Here is a 22,116-nt window from a genome sequence, read left to right as displayed (position 1 = left end):
TATTTGAATGTGGCCTGGTGACACTCCCACACTAATACTCGGTGTTATCACTCCATCGACATTTATCAAGTGTGATCCATGTTGGGAGTGGGTGGGTGATACGGGAACAGGAGGTACTTAGGATTCAAAGACTTGGGTGTGGGGCCGTGTACTTCTGTTTCCTTGCTGCAGAACTTTGGACAAATAACTTATCATTCAGAGAACAGCGCTTGCCAAACTTCAAAGTAAGGATAACATTGATACTATTTCCTTACACAAAGATCATATGACAAGACTGTCGACGAACGGCCATTGTAAACTGTATAATGGACGGGAATGGCTAGGTGTTATACGGGAGAAAGACAGAATGGGTGCCAGAGGAAACACAACCTGGAAGCTCAGAGCGCTATGGACCTAGTCTTGCAGTTTTTACCGTACTACTGTAAGTCACGAAAAAAAGTAGACAAATTATCGAAGAGCAACCCATCATCAATTTTAAATGAATGTAGCATTAGCTAGGGGGTCTTAATTAAGAAACGTCTGATGAGAGCAGGAGGCTTCTTATAATTTGAAGGTAAGGAAAAGGAGAAACGGGGCAATGGGGTAGAGGAAGCATGTATGAACAGGCTGAGCTGAGCGCAAAGGACTGTGGGAGAGCCGGCAGTTAGTTGATATAGGACTGTAAAGGGAATGGCAAGACTGGGTTCCTGTGAGGTAATCAGAAACGACAAAACACGGCTGTATATAAGATGACAGAGAGGACTGGACAATTATTTAACAGTTGTCATCAGAGAGAGCTAGAGTGAGATGTCCAGCAATGAGGACGCCGCTATAAGGCTCACAGAAGGCTCCAAGACCGAAAAGAAAAGGATGGACGTGAGAGACACTGGACCATCAGCACAGTCTGACGATAGCACTGAAATGACTGTCCTCTTGTTTTTCTCCAATCTGGAAATTTTCTGGCAGACGATTGGATCAAGAATCCATCAATTGCCATTTTGTGTTCTAAGCGGTTATGGTTACGTTTGCTGCGGCTCTGGAAGCGAGGCAGAGATGGGGACTCAGCGGCACCTAGCCAGAGCCAGCTCTTGCGCATGCTCTGCTGGTAGAGATTCGTGACACAGGCTTTGGGATAAACCTTCTCTCTCTGCTGAGCTCAGATGTTCATTTGAGGAAGACTTCTGTCTCCTCACTTTGATATCCCTGAACGAAGCGGATGTTTGCTGGGAGACTGTGCTAGGGAAGAGGAACCAGGCCAGAGAAAAGAGCATTTTCCTGGCATTCAAGATGGCCATGCTTTAGGAAAGCGGGTAGCAGCTGTGCACGTTAGGAGAGAAGGCCCTTGCTTCTTTCTCTGCCTCTGACTGAACTAAGTCTTGCCTGTTAGCACCTCCAAAGCTAAGGGAGGAAGTAAAACATAAATCTGTTTTTGCAACTTTTTGTGTAGCTCTGGCTGACCTAGAACTCTCTTACGTGGCCCAGGTGGGCCTCAAATTCATGGTGATCCTCCTTCATCTCCACTGTGAGAGCTGGGATTGTAAGTGGGCTCTGTCACGCTCAGGCTTCTCTGAAATTTTAACAAATATGCCAGCAGGGTAGGTGGTTGGAATGTCTCTTAAACATGATAATTTGGTCACTGTTAGTATTCAGGCATCTTTATTGGCCTGCCCTTGGGGTCCTGACAGGATACACTCTCAGCTACAACCACTAAGGGCATCCCCCTGTGCATATTCGCTATATTCCTTTTTAAAAGGTGGGCCTGCCTACCTCCTATCTTTTTCTTTTCTCTCCCTCTCTTCCCTCTCCCTGTTCCTCTCCTCCCTCTCCCTCACTTCATCTCTCTCTCTTCTGCAACTCTTGCCCCAGGGACTGGTCTCTGCCCCCTTCTTTCTTAAAGTAATCACAGAAGAAAGGGGCCTTCTAATATATATATACATATATATATATGATCTAATAAAAGATATATTATCATCTTTTAAATCAGATCTGATGGGAGTGGTGGCAGACACCTTTAATCCCAGTGGGAGGCAGAGGCAGGAAGATCTCTGTGATCTCTGAAGCCAGCCTGGTCTACAAGAGTGAGTTCCAGGACAGACAGGGCTGTTACACAGGGAAACCCCGTTTCAAAAACAACCAACCAAACAACCTTAGGTCTTGCTGGGTTCTCTAAGACCTTGGAATCCTCTTTCAGGAGCGTTTTCTAGCACCTGAGGCCTTCGCGACTGTGACAGTCAATGATCGACTGGGCAGAATTTAGAATCACTGTATCCTGATTATGTTTAATTAAAGAGGTGAGACTCGCATATACGTGGGCACCACAGCCTGGCTCGGGCCCTGGACTGTGTCAGTGGAGCAAGGGAGCAGAGCAGAAGGGCACCTTCATCTCTCCCTCTTTCCTTCCCCCCACACTGTGGATGTCACGTGACCAGTTGTTTCCTGTTCTTGTTGCCTTGACTGTACCCTTGAACTGTGAACCAGAAGCTGATTTTGTTCAAGTATTTCATAGCAACAGAAAAACAAACTACGACAGGCTTCGAATGTAGTGGGGACAGCCAGGCTACACAGGAGTAAGGCTGACTGACCAGTGGGAAGGTTTAACCGCTAGGAGGTTTGCACGCATTGGTCCCCGAACCTACAGCGTCAGTGCCTCCCTGGAACATAGAGGAGAGCCCGATTCTTGGGCTGCCAGACCTCCTAGATTAGAACTCTAAGAAGTGTTCCAGTCACGCGAATTTTAACCTCCACTCCAGTCCCACAGTTCACCAGACTGAACAACTGTGGTCATTTCCAACTTAATGATTTAACTACTATCCGACTTTAGAAGGAGATTCCTTTTAAATTTTACTTTTTGAGACACAGTCTCATGTACCCAGGCTGGCCTCCAACTCATTATGTAGCTGATTACCTCAAACTTGTGATCCTCCTGCCTCTACCTCCCTGGTGCTCAGATTATAGTGTGAGCAATGATGATGGAGCATGGGATGCTATTTTACAGCATTGTGTAAAGCAAACATTCTTAATAAATATATATGTTACATATGTAGCTATGTTTCTCTATATAAGCAGATATCTGTTATTAAAAGTTTGCGTTCTTGGTACACTGCTTTAGTTTATTTCCATGCTTTCGTGTCTTGACTAAAACTGAAATCAGCATCTAGAACTGCTGTGCTTTGATATTATTTTGCCAGTGCTTTAGTGTCCTCTATATTTAATTTTAAAATAAGCTTATCTTTAATTACTTTACCTTACTCAGCTTTGGAGAGTGAACCCAGGGCCTTGGCTATGTGAGGAAAGCACTGCCCCATGCACTGCACCTCCAGTTCTGAAAATTTTATCAAATTTGTACTTTAAGTGTCTAAAAATTATTCCATCTGATGAATATAATGTAGTTTATTTAAAACTCTTCAGGGCTGGTGAGGTGGTTCAGTGGTTATGACCATCGGCTGCTCTTGCAGAGGACCTGGGGTGGCTTACTTAGTGGCTACTCTCTCTATAACTCCAGTACCAGGGGATCTGGAACCTTTTCTGCCCTCGAGGGGTATCAGGCAGGCACACAGTCCACATACATGCATGCAGATGAAACACTCATACACATAAATTTTACAAAAGTTTTTAAAAGCTTACCTCCTCACTAACTGTTGGGCTTTTGTGAAAAATTCACTTTTTGCTTCGCTACATGAAGCAGAAACTGACATTCTTATCCAGCTATAACTATATTTTCAAGACATTTTTATTTTATGTTTATGAGTGTTTTGCCTATATGTCTGGGCACCGCGTGCATATAGCACCCACAAAGGCAAGTAGAGGGCATTAGGTCCCCAGGAACTGGAGTTAGAGACAGTGGGAGCCATCATGAGGTGGTGGGAACTGAACCTGGGTCCTCTGCAGGAACAGCAAGTGCTCTTAACTGCTGAGCCACACAGTTCTTCCTGATACATGGTTTAAGTAGCAATCCAGAAAAGCTGGGCCACCTCATTCTCCTGTCTTACTAAGTGTGAGGCCTTACCACGTCCTTGACAGAAGCAAATGTTTTCTTAAAGTTTCTTGGCATATGAAGAATTACATGGTGTTCAAACTGTCTTAATTTGAAAAATCTTCCTTCTTTAAAAGCCAGTGTTATCATATATGACTCCATAGGTTAATAGCCTGTGTCATCTTATCTGCAAATTGTCCATTCTTCCACTGTTAGCACTTTTTTCTACTGGGTTCCAAGTGTTTTTTTTTTTTTTTTTATCATTTATTTATTTATTTATTTATTTATTTATTTATTTATTTAGTATAAAAACTAGCCTGCTCTTTTGTATTGCTATTGTAAACAGTTTGCCCTTAGGCTTTTGAATATCTAAATTAATTTCTGTTTTTATTTTACTCTGTTGTTGTTTCTGTTGTTGTTTCTCAGGGACTCTAGGCTGGCCTCAAACTTACTCTGTAGACAAGGATGGCCCTGAACTGCTGATTCTACTACCTCTGCTTCCCGAGGGCTGTGATTAAAGGTGTGTGCCACCACCACCCAGCTAGAGAAGTAAGTTTTTAGGCACCCTATGTACCCTAAGATTTCTTAGGACCCCATTCTGTACTATTGGTTTACTTATCTAATAGTGTAATAAGGGAATATTATTGAAATTATTGTCACTTTATAATTATTTTAGTATCTCATGGACAGTCTGTCTTCTCCCCTCCCCCTACAACAGCGGCAAGGTTAAAATTCTTCTTAAAGTTTCTTTATTAAATCATCTAGGAATTGCATTGTTTTGTCAGGTTAACAAAATTTGCATGGGGATTTTGGGATCTCTATTTTGGACATGGGACATCTCTGTGATGGCTATGTTTTATTGATCTGATATAGTCCAGAATCATCATCTGGGAATGAGGTTTCAGAGAGGGATTGTCCATAAACAGAGGTGGGAAGACCTGCCCACTATGGGTGACACCATTCCCAGGCCAAGGGATCTCTGGTCTTAGACGTAATGTGACCAGTTCACTAAAGCTCCTGCTACTGTGATTTCTCCACTGGGATGGACCGTCCCCTGGAACTGCCAGCAAAACAAACCCTTCCTTCCTTAAGTTGCCTTGTCAGGGTATTGTCATCATAGCAACGGGAAACAAACCAAGATGTTTTACATTTTCATTTACGTCTTATGGGTATCCTCATTAGTGTTTCACAATTCAGCTTTTATTTTATATCTTGTGACTACTGTTATCATATTTATTATTTTTCTAGTAGGTCTGTTGGATTGGCTACTGCTGATAGAGAGGAGTGCTATCATTTTTGTCTACTTTCTTATAGGACTTAGCCTGGAATAACTTATGCTATGAGGTTTTCCATTGATTCTTGAGCTATCTAGGGTCACTATGCCTTACAACAGAGACAGTTTAGACTGTTTCCTAAATATTAATATTTATTTTCTATTTTATATATATTATACTGCCAAGCAATGCTAACATTTATTTCTTGTCTGTGATTTTAATAGGATTTTTTCTAAAATTTTAGTATTAAGTAAGATATTTGTTATTGGATTAACAGAAAATTTTCATTATTTTGAAGGAGTTTCTTTCTAGTTCTAGTAATTTTTATTTTCTGTTTGTGTTTTTTGAGACACGGTTTCTTTGTGTACCTTCAGCTGTCCTGGATCTCGCTCTGTAGCTCAGGCTGGCCTCAAACTCAGAGATCCTCCTGCCTCTGCCTCCTGAGCCAGGGACTGAAGGTGTTTGTTCACTACCACCACCCAGCAGTCATAGTATTCTTTGAATCTCTATAAAAATAAGAAATGTTGACAGGCACAGTGACTCACACTTCAATCCCAGCACTTAGGAGGCAGAGGCAGGCTCAGCTCTGTGAGTTTGAGGCCAGCCTGGTCTATAGAGAAGTTTTGTTCTGGGTTAGCCATGGTTACCCAGGGAGACTTTGTGTCAAAACAAGACAAAATGAGTGAACAAACAAACAAAAGAAATGCTGGCATGAAGAGATGGCTTATTGTTCTTGCAAAGTACTCCAGTTCAGGTCCCAGTACCCACAGTGGGCAGCTCCCCATCACCTGAACTCCAGATCCAGTGCCCTCTTCTGCATCCGTGCTCACACACACATGCACACGTAATTAAAATTAATCTTAATAAAAAGAAACATTGAGTGTTATTGAACACTTGTGGTCATCTTTTTACATTAACATATCATTTTTCTCTAAAACAGTGATAGCAGGTTTCTTTTCTCATTCCTATGATACATCCTAAGGATTGAATGATCCTTTCAACATATTTTACTGACCTACCTACCTGTTGGCCTGCATTTTTAATTCATATTCAAATTTGAGTCATATTGCTCTACAGTTTTCTATTTTTCGGTATAATCTTTTTCAATCACTTCAGTTCTTCTGTGTATGTGGAGTATATGTGTATTGTGAGATAAATGCACATGTGTGCACATATGTTTGTAGTGTGCATGCATGTGTGTTCTCATGCCTATGGCCCAATGTTGATATCAGGTATTTTGTATCACTCTTATCTGATTGAGACAGAGTCTGTTCCTGCGTCCATAGCTTCCTGGTTGACTGCCTGGGGCTGGCAGAGAGTTCCAGGGATCCTCTTGTCTCTGATTGCTCTACATCAGAGCTACAGACATGCTTGACAATGCCAGGCTCTTACATGGGTGTCAGGGATTCAAACTCAGGTCCTGATTCTGTGTGGCAGGCACTCTGCTCACTGACCCTGTCCCCAGCCCATCAGAGTGACATTTCTAGAATGTGTGTGATATACTTTCACCCTGTATTACTTTCATAATATACTTTCCTTATAGTCACCCTATGACCGCCGTTTGTCCTCTCTCAGTTCTACTGATCTTCTTCTAACTGCCTTCCTTTCTACTTCTGTGCCTTTTGTTTCACTGGACATCACTTCTCATTAGGACTCCTTACCAGAGCGTTACAGGAGCACAGATAACGTACCACTGACTATACCACGGAAGGAGCACAGATAACTTACCACTGACTATACCACGGAAGGAGCACAGATAACTTACCACTCACTATACCACAGAACACTTACCACTGACTATACCACGGAAGGAGCACAGATAACTTACCACTCACTATACCACAGAAGAAAATGTCCTGCCTTGCACTGGCAACCATTACCTATATATAGATCCTCAGGGCCCCATGATCCCCCTCTCTGCTAAATTCATCTGTTTTGAGGTCACTTTGCATATGAATCTTTGAAAGCATTTTTTATTTCATTAATGGTTGGATTTCCTTCATTTTTTGTTCAAGTTTATTAGAATCAAAATTACATACTATTTTATAATTAATAGTGACATTGCCCATATATATTAAGGCTTTATATTACAATTGCTAATTTATTTTTACATTTTAATATTCCTGATACCAATTTTTTTCTCTTTTAAGATGAGACTTTCAAACACTTGCCTTGTTGAAAAAAACCAGGCCTAGATTTTACTGTGTTTAAAGTTATTTACTTTGTCTTTTATCATTATTTTTTATTTGCTTTCTTATGCTTGGTAGAGGATAGTATTTAGCTTCTGTATATAATACTATATATAGCATATATTGTTGTGGAATAATCTGTTGTTCACTGTGAAAATTTGTCATTTGGATTGGTCTAATACAAAAACAAATGGGCAATAATTAGGTAGGATTTTGGGGGCAGAGAGGATGATGGGAAAAAAGGCAGAGTCACGAGGAAATGCCATGAGACACAGAGGAAGGAAGCGGGATGTGCAGGAGGAGAGGTAATAAGCCATGAGCCATGGAACAGCACATAAATAGGAATGGGTTAATTTAAGTTATAAGAGCTAGTCAGAAACTTATAATTAATAAGAAGCCTCCATGTGGTTATTTGGGAGCTGGCTGGAGGGACAGAAAAATCTGCCTTCAGTATATATAATATATCATATATTCTTTTGTTTTAGGTGTCTCTTTTAAGAAACATCTTCTAACTTGCAGGCGACTGTCTCTCTACTGCAAACTTTCAAGCCTGTTCCACCATACATGTGTGCTCTTTTGTCTTTTCCTCTTTCTAGAAGGACACTGATTTGGTGAATTCAGACCCCACCAGAAACCAGCCTTGCTAAGAATTTGATTTTGGGTTCTAGCTTCCAGAAGGACTAGAAAATATACTTCAGTTCTTAAACCACCAGTGGCACATTTTTGTTGGCAGCCAAGCCTAGAACCCCAACAATTGGAGGCAGAAGCAAGACTATGAGTTCATGATCAACCTGAACTATATACACAGCAAGCAAGACCTTATCGAAAAAAAACAAAACAAAGAAAAAAGAAAGAAAACCCCCAAAGGCTGGTGTAGCTCAATGGTAGGGCACTTGCCCTGCTGGGTGTAGCTCAGTGCCAGGGCGCTAATCCTGCATGTCCAACGCCCTGAGCACAGTACTCAGATGGAAACCCAACCAACCCAAAACATCACCTCCCAGCTTGCCAGTCTCTGATTCATTGTTATATCCAGGCTGCTACTTCTTTACATATGAGTTTTCCGACTGTGCAGGATTTTTCATAGAGAGTTGTATTTTCTGAAGGGTAACACTGGGGGAGGGTCTGGTGAGGATGTGGGAAGGATTTGCCAATTAAAAAAAAAAATCAGTGTTTGAATTTAAATGAATGGCAGCCTCTGTCTTTGGATCTCACTGAGTCACATGGGGAAAAGCATTTGATTTCTTCCAGTCATTTTAAAAAATGACTTAATTATTTTGTGTGTGTGTGCGTGCACATGTGCATGTGCGCACACAACTGTAGGTGCCCAAGGAAGCTGTTGAGTCCCCTGAAGTTGGAGTTATAGACGGTGCTGAGCCATCTGACATGAACGAGAGTCCTCTGTGAGAGCTGTGGCTTACGAATGCTGACCATTGCCGCAGTGTCCCAGTCACTGGTTTCTTCAACACAGGAGAAGACTAGAAAATTTTCCTCAGCTTAGTAAGTAATAACGAGCAGCGAAGATTCCCTCCAGCCTGCCTAATGCCAGCAACACAGAATACTATTGTTGGTGTTTTTAATATTTTTTATTATACCTGAGAGAGATAGGACAGAGTTTTATGGGGGGATGCCCACAACATTTTGCTTTCTGAGAGAGAGACAGAGAGACAGACAGAGAGAGGAGAGACAGTTTTGTGTATGGGTACCCACGGCATGTTGCTTTCTGAAGTTGGTTCTCTCTTTTTACCATGTGGGTCCTGAGGACTGATTGGCAAAAATTGCCTTTATCTACTTAGCCATATCACCAGCTCCCCTTACTAGTTTCTATTACACTGTGTTTTTATATATTTATTTTTACACTACCAAGGATGAGTAGGAGATGCTCAGAAAGAAGATGTCTGTCTCTTTTGAGATGACATATCGGCTGTCATACTGAGGACATAACACATGAAGGACCTTGGTGGATGTCCTGAAATCAGGACAGTGCTTTTTCTTTACCATGGAGTTCCTAGCTGGGCTCTTAAGGGAGAACAACAAGAAGTGAGGAAACTTAACTCTCATAGCAGCCCTGGCTGGATCTAAAGTAGCAATAGTTGGACAAGAAAGGGGGTTCTATTTATTTTATATTTCTGTTCATGTGTATAATGTGCCTGCATGAGTTCATGTGCACCACATGCCTGCGGGTGCCTATGGAGGCCAAAGGCTGTCAGATCCTCCTGGTGTAACCACTTTTTTGGCAGGACCGTTGGCTCCCCAATAATGACATGGAGGCTTATTATTAATTATGAAATCTCGGTCAATAGTGTTAGCTTGCTTTGAATAGCTCTTATAACTTAACCCATTTCTATTCATCTACATGTTACCATGTGACTCGTGGCTTTTACCTCTCCTCCTACATGTCTGTTTCCTCTGCATCTACTGGAGACTCTGCTTTCTTCTTCCCAGAATCCTCTCTGCCTAGAAACCCTGCCCAACTTTTGGCTGTTTAGATTTTTATTAAACCAATCAGAGTGACATATGTTCACAGTGTACACAAAAGATTATTCCAGGGGCTGGAGAGATGGCTCACCAGTTAAGAGCATTGCCTGTTCTTCCAAAGGTCCTGAGTTCAATTCCCAGCAACCACATGGTGGCTCACAACCATCTATAATGAAGTCTGGTGCCCTCTTCTGGCCTGCACACACACATATGGACAGAATATTGAATACATAACTCCCTGAAACTGGAGTTAGAGGGAGTTGAGAGCTAGCTGAAATGGGTGCTGGGAACTGAACCTGGGTTCTGTGCAAGAACAGCTCTTAACCGCTGTGTTCTCTATCTCTCCAGTGCCCATTTGTTTGGGGCAGGGTCTCTCTATGTAACCCTGGTTAGTCTTGAACATAATCTGTAGCTCAGGTTGCCTTGAACTCACAAATCCTCCTGCCTCAGCTTATGCAACTATACCTTCCCTGTTCCATGCTCTTTATTCATTTGCTGATGGCATTCTAGAGCTGTGATTACAAGTCTGGCACCACATTCAGTGTTCTGTGCCATACCAAAGCAGATAACCAACCACACCTCTCTGTGGCATTTCCAGGGAGGTCCTCAGGACTGCCCGTGCACCAAAGGAAGCATGTCTGTGTACTGGGTAGGATCTGGGGCACGTAGGCGTGGCTTCTAGATAAGGAAGCATTCTTTAACATCCAGACTCGCTCCTCAGCAGAAGAACAGTCTTTCTTTTGACCCTACCACTTGGGTAGGTCCAAGCTGAAGCTCTCAAGGCACCACGGACAAAGTCTCAGAGCAAAGTTGGAAAGGGGCTATTCCCGACAGCCTTCCAGGGTCCCGCTTACACTGAGATGCAGTGATTTTAAACCAAGTCAGTGTCTTCAAGGGGTAAGACAAAAGCACGCCTCTCATGCTCACCTCTAAGACTGGCAAACTTACTGTGCAACGCGGCTGCATCCAGGGCTCTCCATCTACTTGCATTGGCAGAAGCTTGTTAGTCCTGGAACCCCCAAACCAAAGAAACAACAGTGAGACTTTCAGAGCTGGAGAATCATCATCACTCCCCACACACAGAGAGAAGCATGAAGCTCACACGTGCTCACTTAGGAAAGGTTCATTGAGACCAGGGGAACTTTCTGAAAATATAATCATCTGTGCATTTCAGGGACTGGACTTGGCAGGTCTGGAGCAGGCCTACAGATCTGTGTTCTAATAGTTACTATAGGGATTTCTCTAGGTTCTGTCTTCAGACTCCACTTTGAGAAACTCATGGGTGCATCAAAAGCCACAGCCCCTGGAAAACCGGCCAGCAAACATGGTGGCCCCACTGCTGTGCAGTCCAGCAACAGGCAGAAGCGAAAGTGGCTCATGCCAGGCTCTGCCCTGGAGTAGGAAGAGGCCTGTACGCCTGACAGAATGAATGGTTGCAGCCTATCCAAGAGGTAACATCTCTAAGCTACAGAGGTTATCCCCGTATGTATTCAACCGCACTAGGTAGGGTACTCTGGATTCATATACACCATGACTGGAACATATACACTGGGACAGGAACATCTAGGAATGACCCAAGGTGTAGGAGGAGAGGTGAAGAGAATGTGCTCCCCTCTTGCTTGGAAAAGGCTTTCTCTTTGGCATATGGGCTCTGTAGACTCTAATGTGTCCTCCAATGCCTTGGGAGGAAGGTAGTCCTCTGGCCAGGGCCATGTGAACAGTCACTACCCACTGGACCGGAAGCTCCTACCTGAGCTGTATTTTTGAAATTACAAAATGGGAGGGGAAAGCACTCTTTTGATTCAGTAATTCTCTTGGGGGCTCTGAGTATATTTCATAATAAAAGCAATACATCTAATAATGAAAACACCATTTTAGCAGAAAGATGGTCTTTGAATACTTGGGGATAGAGAAGTATCAGAGAAGGGCCTAGCAGGATGGAGCTTTTAGCTACTCCTCTGTTTCCATCTGGAAATAGATCTGTTGACTGCTGGAAAAAGCCTCCGTCATACTTAACTTCTTGGATTTCTTCTTGGCAGTCAGGACAGTGTGTTCTCTGTAATCTACCAAGGCCATGACTGTGATATTCTACAGAAAACCTAGCCCCATAGGTATGAGGGCTCTGGGCAAGGGCTGTCCAGGTTGGTCTGGGAAGCAAACGTCCTATCACAGCGATGACTCCAAAAGACAGGAGGTATGGTGACACAGATGGTACAGAGATAGGAAATGACAAAGGGTTAGGGGAACAGACCCTCGGGGACCACAGAAGGGCTTCGGCTGAGGGAAGATGGAAGGACCAAGAACAGATTCCTCAACTGTGCTCTCCTGACACTTGCCCAAGTGCTTCTGGAAGAACGGGCTCTTTAATGCAAGTGCCTCTGGGAAACCTTTTACCCTGCAGCCCTTCTAGGAGATCCCCAAAGCAAACCAACAGATAGAATCTGTAGCAAGAGAGAAAAAGGAAAGGAATGAAGAAGTCTGAAACAGCCAGGTTGAGTAAGAAGTCTAACTAAGGAGAACTGAAATTGGACGAACTCCTATCAGATGCCAGAGCACCCAGGCAGGCTGGCTATGTCATCCATGTCCCCAGAAAAACTGCTACCCTCTTGGTCAATACAAGAACTTCATTGATGTTAACCGGTTAGCATAAGAAGACATCCCGCACACAGAACAGCCGTGAGCCCTGGCATTATTCTAATGTTTTACAATTATAAAGAGAAAACAACCAAAGAATTGGAGCTCTGGATCTTATATATGTCCTGTGTATGTCACCAGGTAATTTTAAGAGGATAGGTTATCATGGCTGCTCTAGTTGATGACGGCATTAAATCTGGCCCGACACAACTCCTCCACCTGACATTCAGGGGTTCGAGCAGGAGCCAGAGGGACAGGGAGTTTGCTCTTGAGATCATGTCTCTTGGAAATGATAAAGAAGCTGCACCGATGAAATGTCACCAACATGGCTGCCTAAACAAGACTAGAACAAGGGTGGTACCAACAGACACGCTATCATGGGTGGGGGTGGGGAGAGGTAGGGGGAAACCCATGGGGCATCAACACCACACCAAGAACTACAGGCAACCAAGGAAGGCTAACAGCAGGAGAAATAGATTCCCCTAGGGAAGGGCACACTGATTGGTTATCCAATACCAAATGGTCATCCCTGAAATGATATACATACAAAAGACTATATGGCCTGAGCAGATAGTATATATATATATATATATATATATATGTATATATATATATATATTCTTTATAAATACTGCTAAGCTTTTTTTTCACCAATTTGCTATAGCCTAAAGTCTGAAGGTTGCTCCCCAGTCTTTTTATTATTTGCCCGAATGTTCAAGGGGGTAGGGAGACCCAGACGATGCTAGGTAACAAGGGAACTTACCTAATGATGACAGAGGAGCACTGGGCCAGCCTCCTGCCCGCACTCTTCAGGCCAGTATAGATCTGTCCCATTTCCATGGCTCCCTCTAGACCCACAACTTCAAGGAGCTGGTCGCTGAGGTCTGCAGAGTGAACAGCAAAGACCATGGACACTCTTCTCTCTCACTCAGGATAGTCTGCCCAGAAGCTCTGGTCCCTTGATGCCCAGCCCAGGTCTAGCTGTCATTTCCCACTCAAGAGAGCTTTCGTATACCGAGTCAGACATTTTTCTCAAAAAAGAAATAGATGTACCTTTTTTGAGGGAGCAGAAAGTTAAAGCCAAGTTATAGGTTTTTTTAAGCATTGATTTTGAAAATTAATATGTATCCAGTGAGTAGGCGGAAGATTAATATGTATCCAATATGTATCAGTATCAAGCAGTCTCTTCAAATATAGAGTGGCAAACAAGCGGTTTCTGAACTACACCCACCTAGCTTGTAGAGAAAAATTGGTTTGGGCCTACAATAAGAAGGAATGTTTGAAGAGTCTCTAACTATTCTTAATGTCAGAGAAACATGTTGGCTCTGCTAACGATGACCGATGGTTAGTTAGCCTCCAATTTGGCCTGTGCTTAGCTGCTGGTGAACCATCCTCTGTGGACATCCTCAGGAAGCTCAAGGGACTTTTCCAGCATACCCCATGGCTAAGTGAAGCAAAGGAGAAGAATATTCCACCTGCATCAGACCGTTGTGGTTCACAGTGGAAAAGGAGGTAGAAAAACATGAACTCCAGGCTCCATATCACGGTACCAATGCCCTGCAATGGTGGCAACGGCTTCCAATTCCCAGCCTTGGAGGAGTGATCCAGTTTGCTTGGATTTTTGCCTCCATTTTCCACTGTAAGAATGATGGCAGGGGTGATGTTGGATGCTGGACCCAATACTCACTCTAAAAGGCATCTGCTTGTGCAGTTAGAGCTGATGCAAAAATTAAGACGCAGAGTTTAAAGAACAGTTTATCTTTCTTTAAAGATAAGAAAGCAAAGAGGAAGAGTACACTTTCTCAGATGGAGGCCAGTTACTACTGTTCCATTAATAGCCATGGGCAAGAAAGCTGTGCCAAGGCTTTTGTTTGCTCATCAAACGGCTTCTGTCCTCCAAAGACGCACTGTTTAAGATTAGTGAAGAAATATTTACTCTCTTGTTTAGAAGATGGTTGTCTTAAAAATACTCCACTGTTTGATGTCTATCTAATGGAGGCCGCTGGCCACAGCACTGAACTGACGGAGAACGCATCAACACTGAAGTCTAAAAGTCTGATCACTGAGAGACATTAGCTGTCAAGAGATACACGAGTCAAATCCATCTGTGAAGAGCACGCCGCTTCCCCCTCTGTATCCATCCACACCCCCCTCTCTCCCTACGTTCCCCCTTCTTCACATCATGGAAAAGATACTGTCTCCTTAAGCTCTCCGTCTCATGTGGACTTGGGACAAGAAGCCATAAAAGGGGAAGGTTTATTTAGGAGAACGCTCCAGGCTCTCTGAAGGAGTTTGGAGCTAATCAACAATAAATGTCTAAATCTCTAGTCACTTCATTAGTTCCCTTACCAGAGAGGGCTGAATAATCCTTGCAGAGTCTTAGCTTATTGTGCTGGTTTAATGGTGTCCCTGAAAACAACACAGGCTATGGGAGGTGGGGGAGGTGGGTGGGGTGGGGTGGGAGGAAGCAAGAGAAGAGGATGCAGGAGATGAAGGGGAGAAACATAATAGAGTGCTTCTAGGGGCTAGGAGGGCAGGGGAGTTGTGCTGGGATGTGAGGGAAGAGAAGAAAATAAAGGCATATGTTTTTAGACATTCTTCTGCACAGTGGCAGAAACGGATACCTTAGAAAATGTCGCTCTTTGTGACAGGCTTTGGTATCTGACAGAGCTCAATGGTTCAGTGTTCTCCCTCCTTGAAACATGCCCTGGTAACAAAATGTTCTAAGAAGCAGGGCACTTAATAGACTCAAGTGTTTCAGCTTTACAATGTCTCTGTCTTTTAACAAATTTTCCCGTTGAATGGCTTTAAAGTTGTTATCACTTCCCACACATTACCTTGCAGCTATCACTTCCCACACATTACCTTGCTTCCTGGCTCCAGAAGAGCTGTAATGAAGGCTGATCTCACCAGCGGGAGTGGGCAGGTGGGGGAGGGGCTGGCACAGATGTGGGCTGGAGGAGAGGGTATGTATGCAGGGGAAGGGGCTAGGGGCTTGTTATCCCTTTGTCCTCTCACTTTTGAATATGTATATGAATGAATGTGAATATGTGACTCCTGCCTGGCACCTACCCCTACCCATGACCCTGACACCTGACTGCAGGACTTAGCTGATCTGTGCCCTCTCTGCTATTGCCTAATATCTTTCAACTTCCTAGAATGCCTATTGAGAAAAGTCTTAAAGAAATCTATTTTACATTTCTTTCCTAAAGTAACTAAGCATCAAGACTCTTCTTTTGTATGATAACTATAAATAGTCCATGATTTTAGTTTTCTTTGTGCTACACTTAAAAAGAGTTCCTCATCACCTAACCCTTCTTTCCTTCCTCTCCCACAGAGAAGCTTATGTACGCAATAAGTTTGGTACTAAAATGAAGGAGAACAGAATGTAAGTCAATGTCTAGGCACAAACAACAAAAAATGTTTAGGCCCTGTGTTTAGAACACAGAATCCAGGATCGGGACATCTGGTATACCAGGTGTCTGCTTTACCTTGGGTACCAATGATTCAGAGTTTGGCAATTGTGTCATGATCATATTGTCTTTATACTCTTCCACTCACTAATGTTTAAGACAGAGCATCTATGCACCTTAGTTAAGCAGGATTCATTCACTCAGTCACAGAACTGCTACGGAGTCAGCAACAAGGTTCTAGGCACTGTGTTAGGAATTGGCAATATAGAGTATTCTGTTGCTGAAAGAATCTTGTCTAAGGAAGAGAAAGAATTCGGTGAACTACAGTCTTTAGTATTTTTCCCTAGAGAGATTTATTATTTAATTATTATTTATTCTTATTATTCAGAAACTTGTCCTAAACCAGAGGAGGAGATCTTTGGGCCAGGCACAAGGTTGTGTAGCCTATGAGCCTTCCAGCCCTGCTCTTCCTATTTCTTGGTGACAAGGCTTTGTGCACACAGGTGTGAACACTGCATTCTAGGAAAAAAGGAAGCCATGGCAGGGAAAAATGGAGAGGGTTGAGCGTGGAAGCAAGGGGTAGGGCAGCAAGACATCAGTTCTAACCTGTTCACCCTCTAGCATTCAGGGTTATAAAGGCACATCTCACCATGTCATTCCCAGACCCACAATCCTTAGCGGCACCGTGCAAAACACCAAACAAGGTCTCGGCAGAAGAAGATGCAATATGTGTACCTTCCCACTCAAGATGTTACAGGGAGAGAAAGGTTTGGAAAGAATTTGCCTGTTGGAATGTGTTTGAAGGTTTGACATTGTTTCTCCTGTTACTTTCTATCACGGATAGAACCCAAGTAGTTCATGAAAGCACACGCATTGTAGCATCATTTATAAGTCACCCCACTGCCACATTTCTTCCTGCATGGGAACAGTTAAACAAACAACATGGTATCCACATGACAAAAATTTTTGCTGCCATTAAAATATTTACAAGCCAGGTGTGGGAGCTCATGTTCATAATCTTAGCACCCAGGAGCTCAGGGGTGGGACGGAGGGAAGGGGACTGTGGTAAGTGCAAGGACTACAAAGTGAGTTCCAGGCGAGCCTGGGATACTGTATGAGACCTTGTTTTAAAATTGCAACACACATATTTAATAACCGCAGTATGTTTATGTGATGATTATTATGTCACTATATAAGCTTACTTATGTAGCATGTTCTCACTAGGTAAGATGATACACATAAAAAATCTTTTAAAAAATAAGCTTCTCACTCATGGCAACAAAGACCAAGCATTAGTTCTAGAAGGTTCTCTGGGTTGCTCTTCTTTTAGTTTGATTAAGATGGTCCTCAAGATCTTCCATGCGCACACAGACTACAACTGCAGCCACTATACCATGCAGTCTGGGCTGAATGGGGAAAGAGATAAAGGAACGGTGGAAAAGGAGACTTGGGAAGTTCTAGCAAAGATGTTCTGAGACAAGGAGTGGAAGGTGGATGAGGCGCTGTGAGCAGATGACCTGTGGCCTCAGTAATGAGCAGCTGGACTGAACAAATTAAAGGGAATGTGGCTATGTCCATGGTTTCCAAACTTTGTTGTATGTCAAATTTACCTTTTAAAAACAATGATACTGTCGGGCAGAAGCAGCATATTCCTTTAATCTCAGTATGAGAGGCAGAGGCAGGCAGATCTCAGTGAGCTAGGCCAGCCTCGTCTACCAAGCGAGTTTCAGGATAGCCTGAACTGTTATGCAGAGAAATCCTGTCTCGAAAAAGAAAAGAAAAGAAAACAAACAAACATGGTGCCCAGTCGCAGCCCCTATGAGCTATTAAACTGCATGGGATGCTAACCAGGCATCACGTTTACTCTGAAACAATCCTCAGGTATTCCAAAGTGCACTGCAGTTTATATCCAGTGGGCTGAGTTTCTGCTGCCACTGGCTAGTGGTTCCCAGAGTGTGGCCTTAAACCAGCAGGCTTTTCATCACGTGTGAACTTGTTAGAAACGCACCTCCTTAGACCCCACCTCAGATCTGCGGAATCAGATATTCTGAAGGCTGACTCTAACAGACTATGTTCTAACAAGCCCTCTGGAAGATTCCAAGACACATTCAAGTCTGAGAAGTTGAGCCCGAGGCAATAAAAGTACCCACAGGAGTTCAGGTGAGGAATAGAAGCAAGTTACTTCCCCGACTGCTTTGATCTGGAACTTTCTCAGGTGAAGATTAGGGATGCTAATGTTCACCCAGCAGTGTGTGAAAGTGTCTAGCTGAAAGTGGTGTAAACTCTGACAGTTTCCCTTTCCCTTTCTCCCTACAACTCCTAAGCATTTGCCTGCATGACTTCTTAGAGCTGCCCTCAAGCCACAACATTAGACCTTAAAATAACATATCATATTGGGTTCCCTGCCATCACCTACCTCCATGCAGAGGCCAGAAAGGAGGGTGTGCTTTGGACAAAGAGGGCATCCTACCCTGTCATTTATGCCTTTACTCTCCACCCAGACTCTAATCTCCTTCTGACTTTTTATCTCAACCCCATTTGACTTTTATTTATTTAATCCTAACGACTGTCAGGGGGAGAGACCAAACATCAACAAAGATAGGTAAAAGCTGGCAGAACCCTGGTATCCATGGCAACACAACTTTAGACCTTCCAGTAGCTCTGGAAGCCAGAGGGACCTTGCCCAAATCCCAAATTAAGGTCCCAGCAAGGTTGGTGTGATAGTTTGAGAGAAAATGGCTCCCAAAGGGAGTGGCACTATTAGTAGGTGTGGCCTGGTTGGAGGAAGTGTGTCATCGTGGGGGCGGGCTTTGAGGTTTCTTTTGCTCCAGTTTCCCTTAGTGTGACAGTCAGTTGACTTCCTGTTGTCTGCAAGATGTAGCACTCTCAGCTCCAGCACCATGCCTGCCTGAATACCTTCATGATCCCCATCATGATGATCATGGATTGAACCTCCAAAACTGTAAGCGAAATCACCCCAATTAAATGTTTTCTTTATAAGAGTTGCCATGGTCAAGGTGTCTCTTCACAGAAATAAAATAAAACAAAACAAAACAAACAAACAAAAAAAAAAAACCACAAAGACAGCTGGCTTTCCCTGAAGCCTTCCCTTGGCTTACAGACCACTGCTGTCTTGACCACCCAGACACCATTCTGTGCACACACATGCCTGTTGCCTCTATGACTCCAAAATTTATATGAGGACAACAGTAAGATTACATTATGGCTCATCTTAACAGCCTCATATTTACTTAATCATGTCCTTAAAGGCTCTGTTTCTGTAATGCAAAACCTGTTCACTTTTGAGGTTCCTCAAAAAATAAAAACTAGAACTACCATATGACCCAACTATAGCACTTGTATACATACCTAAAGGATACTAAGCCAGCATGACACAAAGATACAGGCACACCCATGGTCTTAGTGATTCTAGTCCCTACAGTTAAGAAATGAAACCAGCCAAGATGTCTATCAACAAATGAATGGAGAAAGAAAAATGTGGTCCATACACACAACACAATCTTATTTGGTTTTAAATATAAATGAAATTATGCCATTTGTAAGAAAATAAACGAAACTGGAGATCATTTTGTTAAGGCCAATAGGCCAGATTTGGGAAGACAAATAATACATGCTCCGTGTACACACAGACTGAAATTTTTGCGTGTATCACACACAGGTCATCAAAAGAGAAAGGGAGGAAGGAATCTTAAGGAAGGTAAGAGTGAAAAAAATATGCAATCATTACATATGACACAGATGTACATATGACCAGCAAAGGAGGTTCAAGATGATGGGGAGGAAGAAAATAAAACCTATTAATTTATATACTAACGTTACCAAAAAGAGCCTGTATCAAATATAAGGACAGTCTTAGGTACCACAGTTTAGAGCTTTCAACTTAGGAATTTAGAAGGTGACCAATTCCACCTGAAAGAGGGGTAACACTAGAACACGTCTTGTTTGTTGAGAGAATATGAGGGTATTCTATACACAGCAAGGTTCCTTGTCACTGTGCTCCAAAGGAGCCAGTGTGTGCTGTAGGTACTAGGACCTTCTTCCCTCTGCGAAAAGAAAAGACATGGCCTAGTTCTGCTTGGCAGAGGAACAAGGCCAGTCCCCACTGTCTAGACAGGTGAGTGGAAGCTGGCAGGCCTTCCTACACACTCAACCACCAAGGCTCAGACAGGTGTTGCCTGGAGCTCCTCTCTTCCCTCTGTGTTTCCATGGAGATGGTCTGTGTGTCCTTGGTAGCTCAATGCTAACACCCAACAAAGCTAGGCACTGCTCAGATCATCTGAGCCCCAATTGGAGTGAGTATAGATTCAGCCCAGCCCCTGGCAAAGGCATTTCAAAGCAAGCGTCCAAGTACTTGAGCCCTGAAGACCTGTTCCGGTCTTCTCCAAGTGACACTGTTGCCACTCTTGTTCTCAGCCTCAGGGGCTGATGCAGGACACGAGCTCCACAGACTTGGGTCTGAACCTTGTGACTCAGTCACCCACTTCTCCTTGGGGACTTGGTGTGTACCCTCTGGCAGGTAGACATGATGTCCTGCAGGCAGGGCAGCCAGTGCTCTATAAAATCCCATGTCACTGGAGTAGCACAAGGAAGTCCTCAGGAAGCAGTCACTGTCACTGTGATTTTGTTTCCTTGGAAAGGTTTTGCTCAGATCTCAGCAGGAGATGCATTTCCGTGTCTGTTTCCTTTATGCTTAAAAAGAGCCTAAAATGGGCCCTCAGGTACCCTAACCATTCTTGTGCATACATGAGAGGCATGAGAGAAAGAGAGAGAGAGAGAGAGAGAGAGAGAGAGAGAGAGAGAGAGAGAGAGAGAGAGAGAGATTGCCTTCTCTTGCTCCTGGTGTTCTAGGAGCATAAAGGCATGGACTTGACATTCATCCCTGCAGGGCACCCCTTCCTCTGTGCCATGTGCTTGTCACATTGGTTCTTGGGCTTCTACTCTCATGTGTGTCAAGCCTCATCCAGGCACAAAGGTAGCCAGGAGGCATAGTCAGTTTTGACCTGGACTGAGGCAGCAAAGGGGTAGGAAAGAGAAACTAGATTCTAAGAAGAAAGAAATGGCAAGCTGTGGGGGAGGGAAGGTGCTGGCCTGACTGGCAGGAGACAGAATGCTGTTTCCTTTGGGCTCTGTCTAGTAGCACTGTCTTAGACAAATCATGTCCCCTCCGGGGCCTCGGTTTCCCTCAATGAGGGTGATGCACCGATCCTTAAGCAAGTTTGAACTCTGCTGCCTATATGAAGACCCATTTGCTGAGGAGTCAAGAGTAGATAGGCCTCGGTCTTGGCCTGTCGCCACCATGCAGGACATAGACTACCTGGTACAAGTGTTGGTGAGACAGGAGAAAGTACAAGATAGGGATGCACAACCAGGTGATGGTGGGCGCACACCTTTAATCCCAGCACTTGGGAGGCAGAGGCAGGCAAATTTCTGTGAGTCTGAGGCCAGCCTGGTCTACAGGCTGAGTTCTAGGACAGCCAGAGATATACAGGGAAACCCCCGACTCAAAATAAATAAATAAATAAATAAATAAATAAATAAACAAATAAATAAATAATAGGGTTGGAGGAGTGCTTATGGCTGCTTCTGGGTTCTTCAGGCCTGCCTGTGTGAGCAACAGAGTAAGAAAATGCCTCCCTTCATTCTGTGGCTGTATTTTCTGGACTAAGCCAGAGCTTTGGTGAAGGTGCTGCATGGGGGAAGGAGGGTTTCTAAACCTCTGTGAAGAGGGGTAGGTGCTTTAGAAGGGAAGAGACCAGGTAAGGGGTGGGAAGAGTTCTTAGGCAGAAAGGAGGTGTGTGTGGGGGAATCTCAGAGCTCTGGCATTATCAAGCCGCTAAGGTGAGATTGGACAAGAAGAAATGATCCTTCCATCTTGGATTTCCCGGCTTCCTGAGTTATGATCTGTGGCACAGTTGTCACAGCTGAAGAAAAGGGACTAAGGCAGAGGCGCTATAGGGAATTAAAATGAGGTGACGAATGGAAAATATTTTTAGCATATGGTGCTAAATATAACTAGATGCATAACAAGTGTTGGGTGAACTGACCTGAACACTGGAAGAAGCCTGAGCTGGCAGTGTGCAGAGAAATACGGATCTCTGCTCACAGTAGCCATTCTGCCAACAGTAGCCTAGGCTCGGGAAGAGGCTAGGGTGTAGAGA

General features: G+C 43.7%; 1 protein-coding gene across 1 annotated transcript in view; it reads right to left on the bottom strand.

The window, feature by feature from the left end:
* Positions 1 to 22,116, bottom strand: part of LOC126504264 (diacylglycerol kinase gamma) — a 113,651-nt gene that overhangs the window by 1,258 nt on the left and 90,277 nt on the right. The window contains exons 16-17 of the mRNA XM_050146496.1: positions 13,288 to 13,408; positions 10,839 to 10,899 (exon numbers count right to left, since the gene is read on the bottom strand). Of these exons, the coding sequence (XP_050002453.1) occupies positions 10,839 to 10,899; positions 13,288 to 13,408 (182 nt within the window). The remainder of the gene's footprint in view (positions 1 to 10,838; positions 10,900 to 13,287; positions 13,409 to 22,116) is intronic.

The sequence above is a fragment of the Alexandromys fortis genome, unplaced genomic scaffold (assembly GCF_014885135.2).
Source record: "Alexandromys fortis isolate MF-2015 unplaced genomic scaffold, M_Fortis_MF-2015_v1.1 scaffold_56, whole genome shotgun sequence".
In the NCBI taxonomy this organism is placed as follows: domain Eukaryota; kingdom Metazoa; phylum Chordata; class Mammalia; order Rodentia; family Cricetidae; genus Alexandromys; species Alexandromys fortis.
This window is presented reverse-complemented; position numbering and strand designations above follow the sequence as displayed.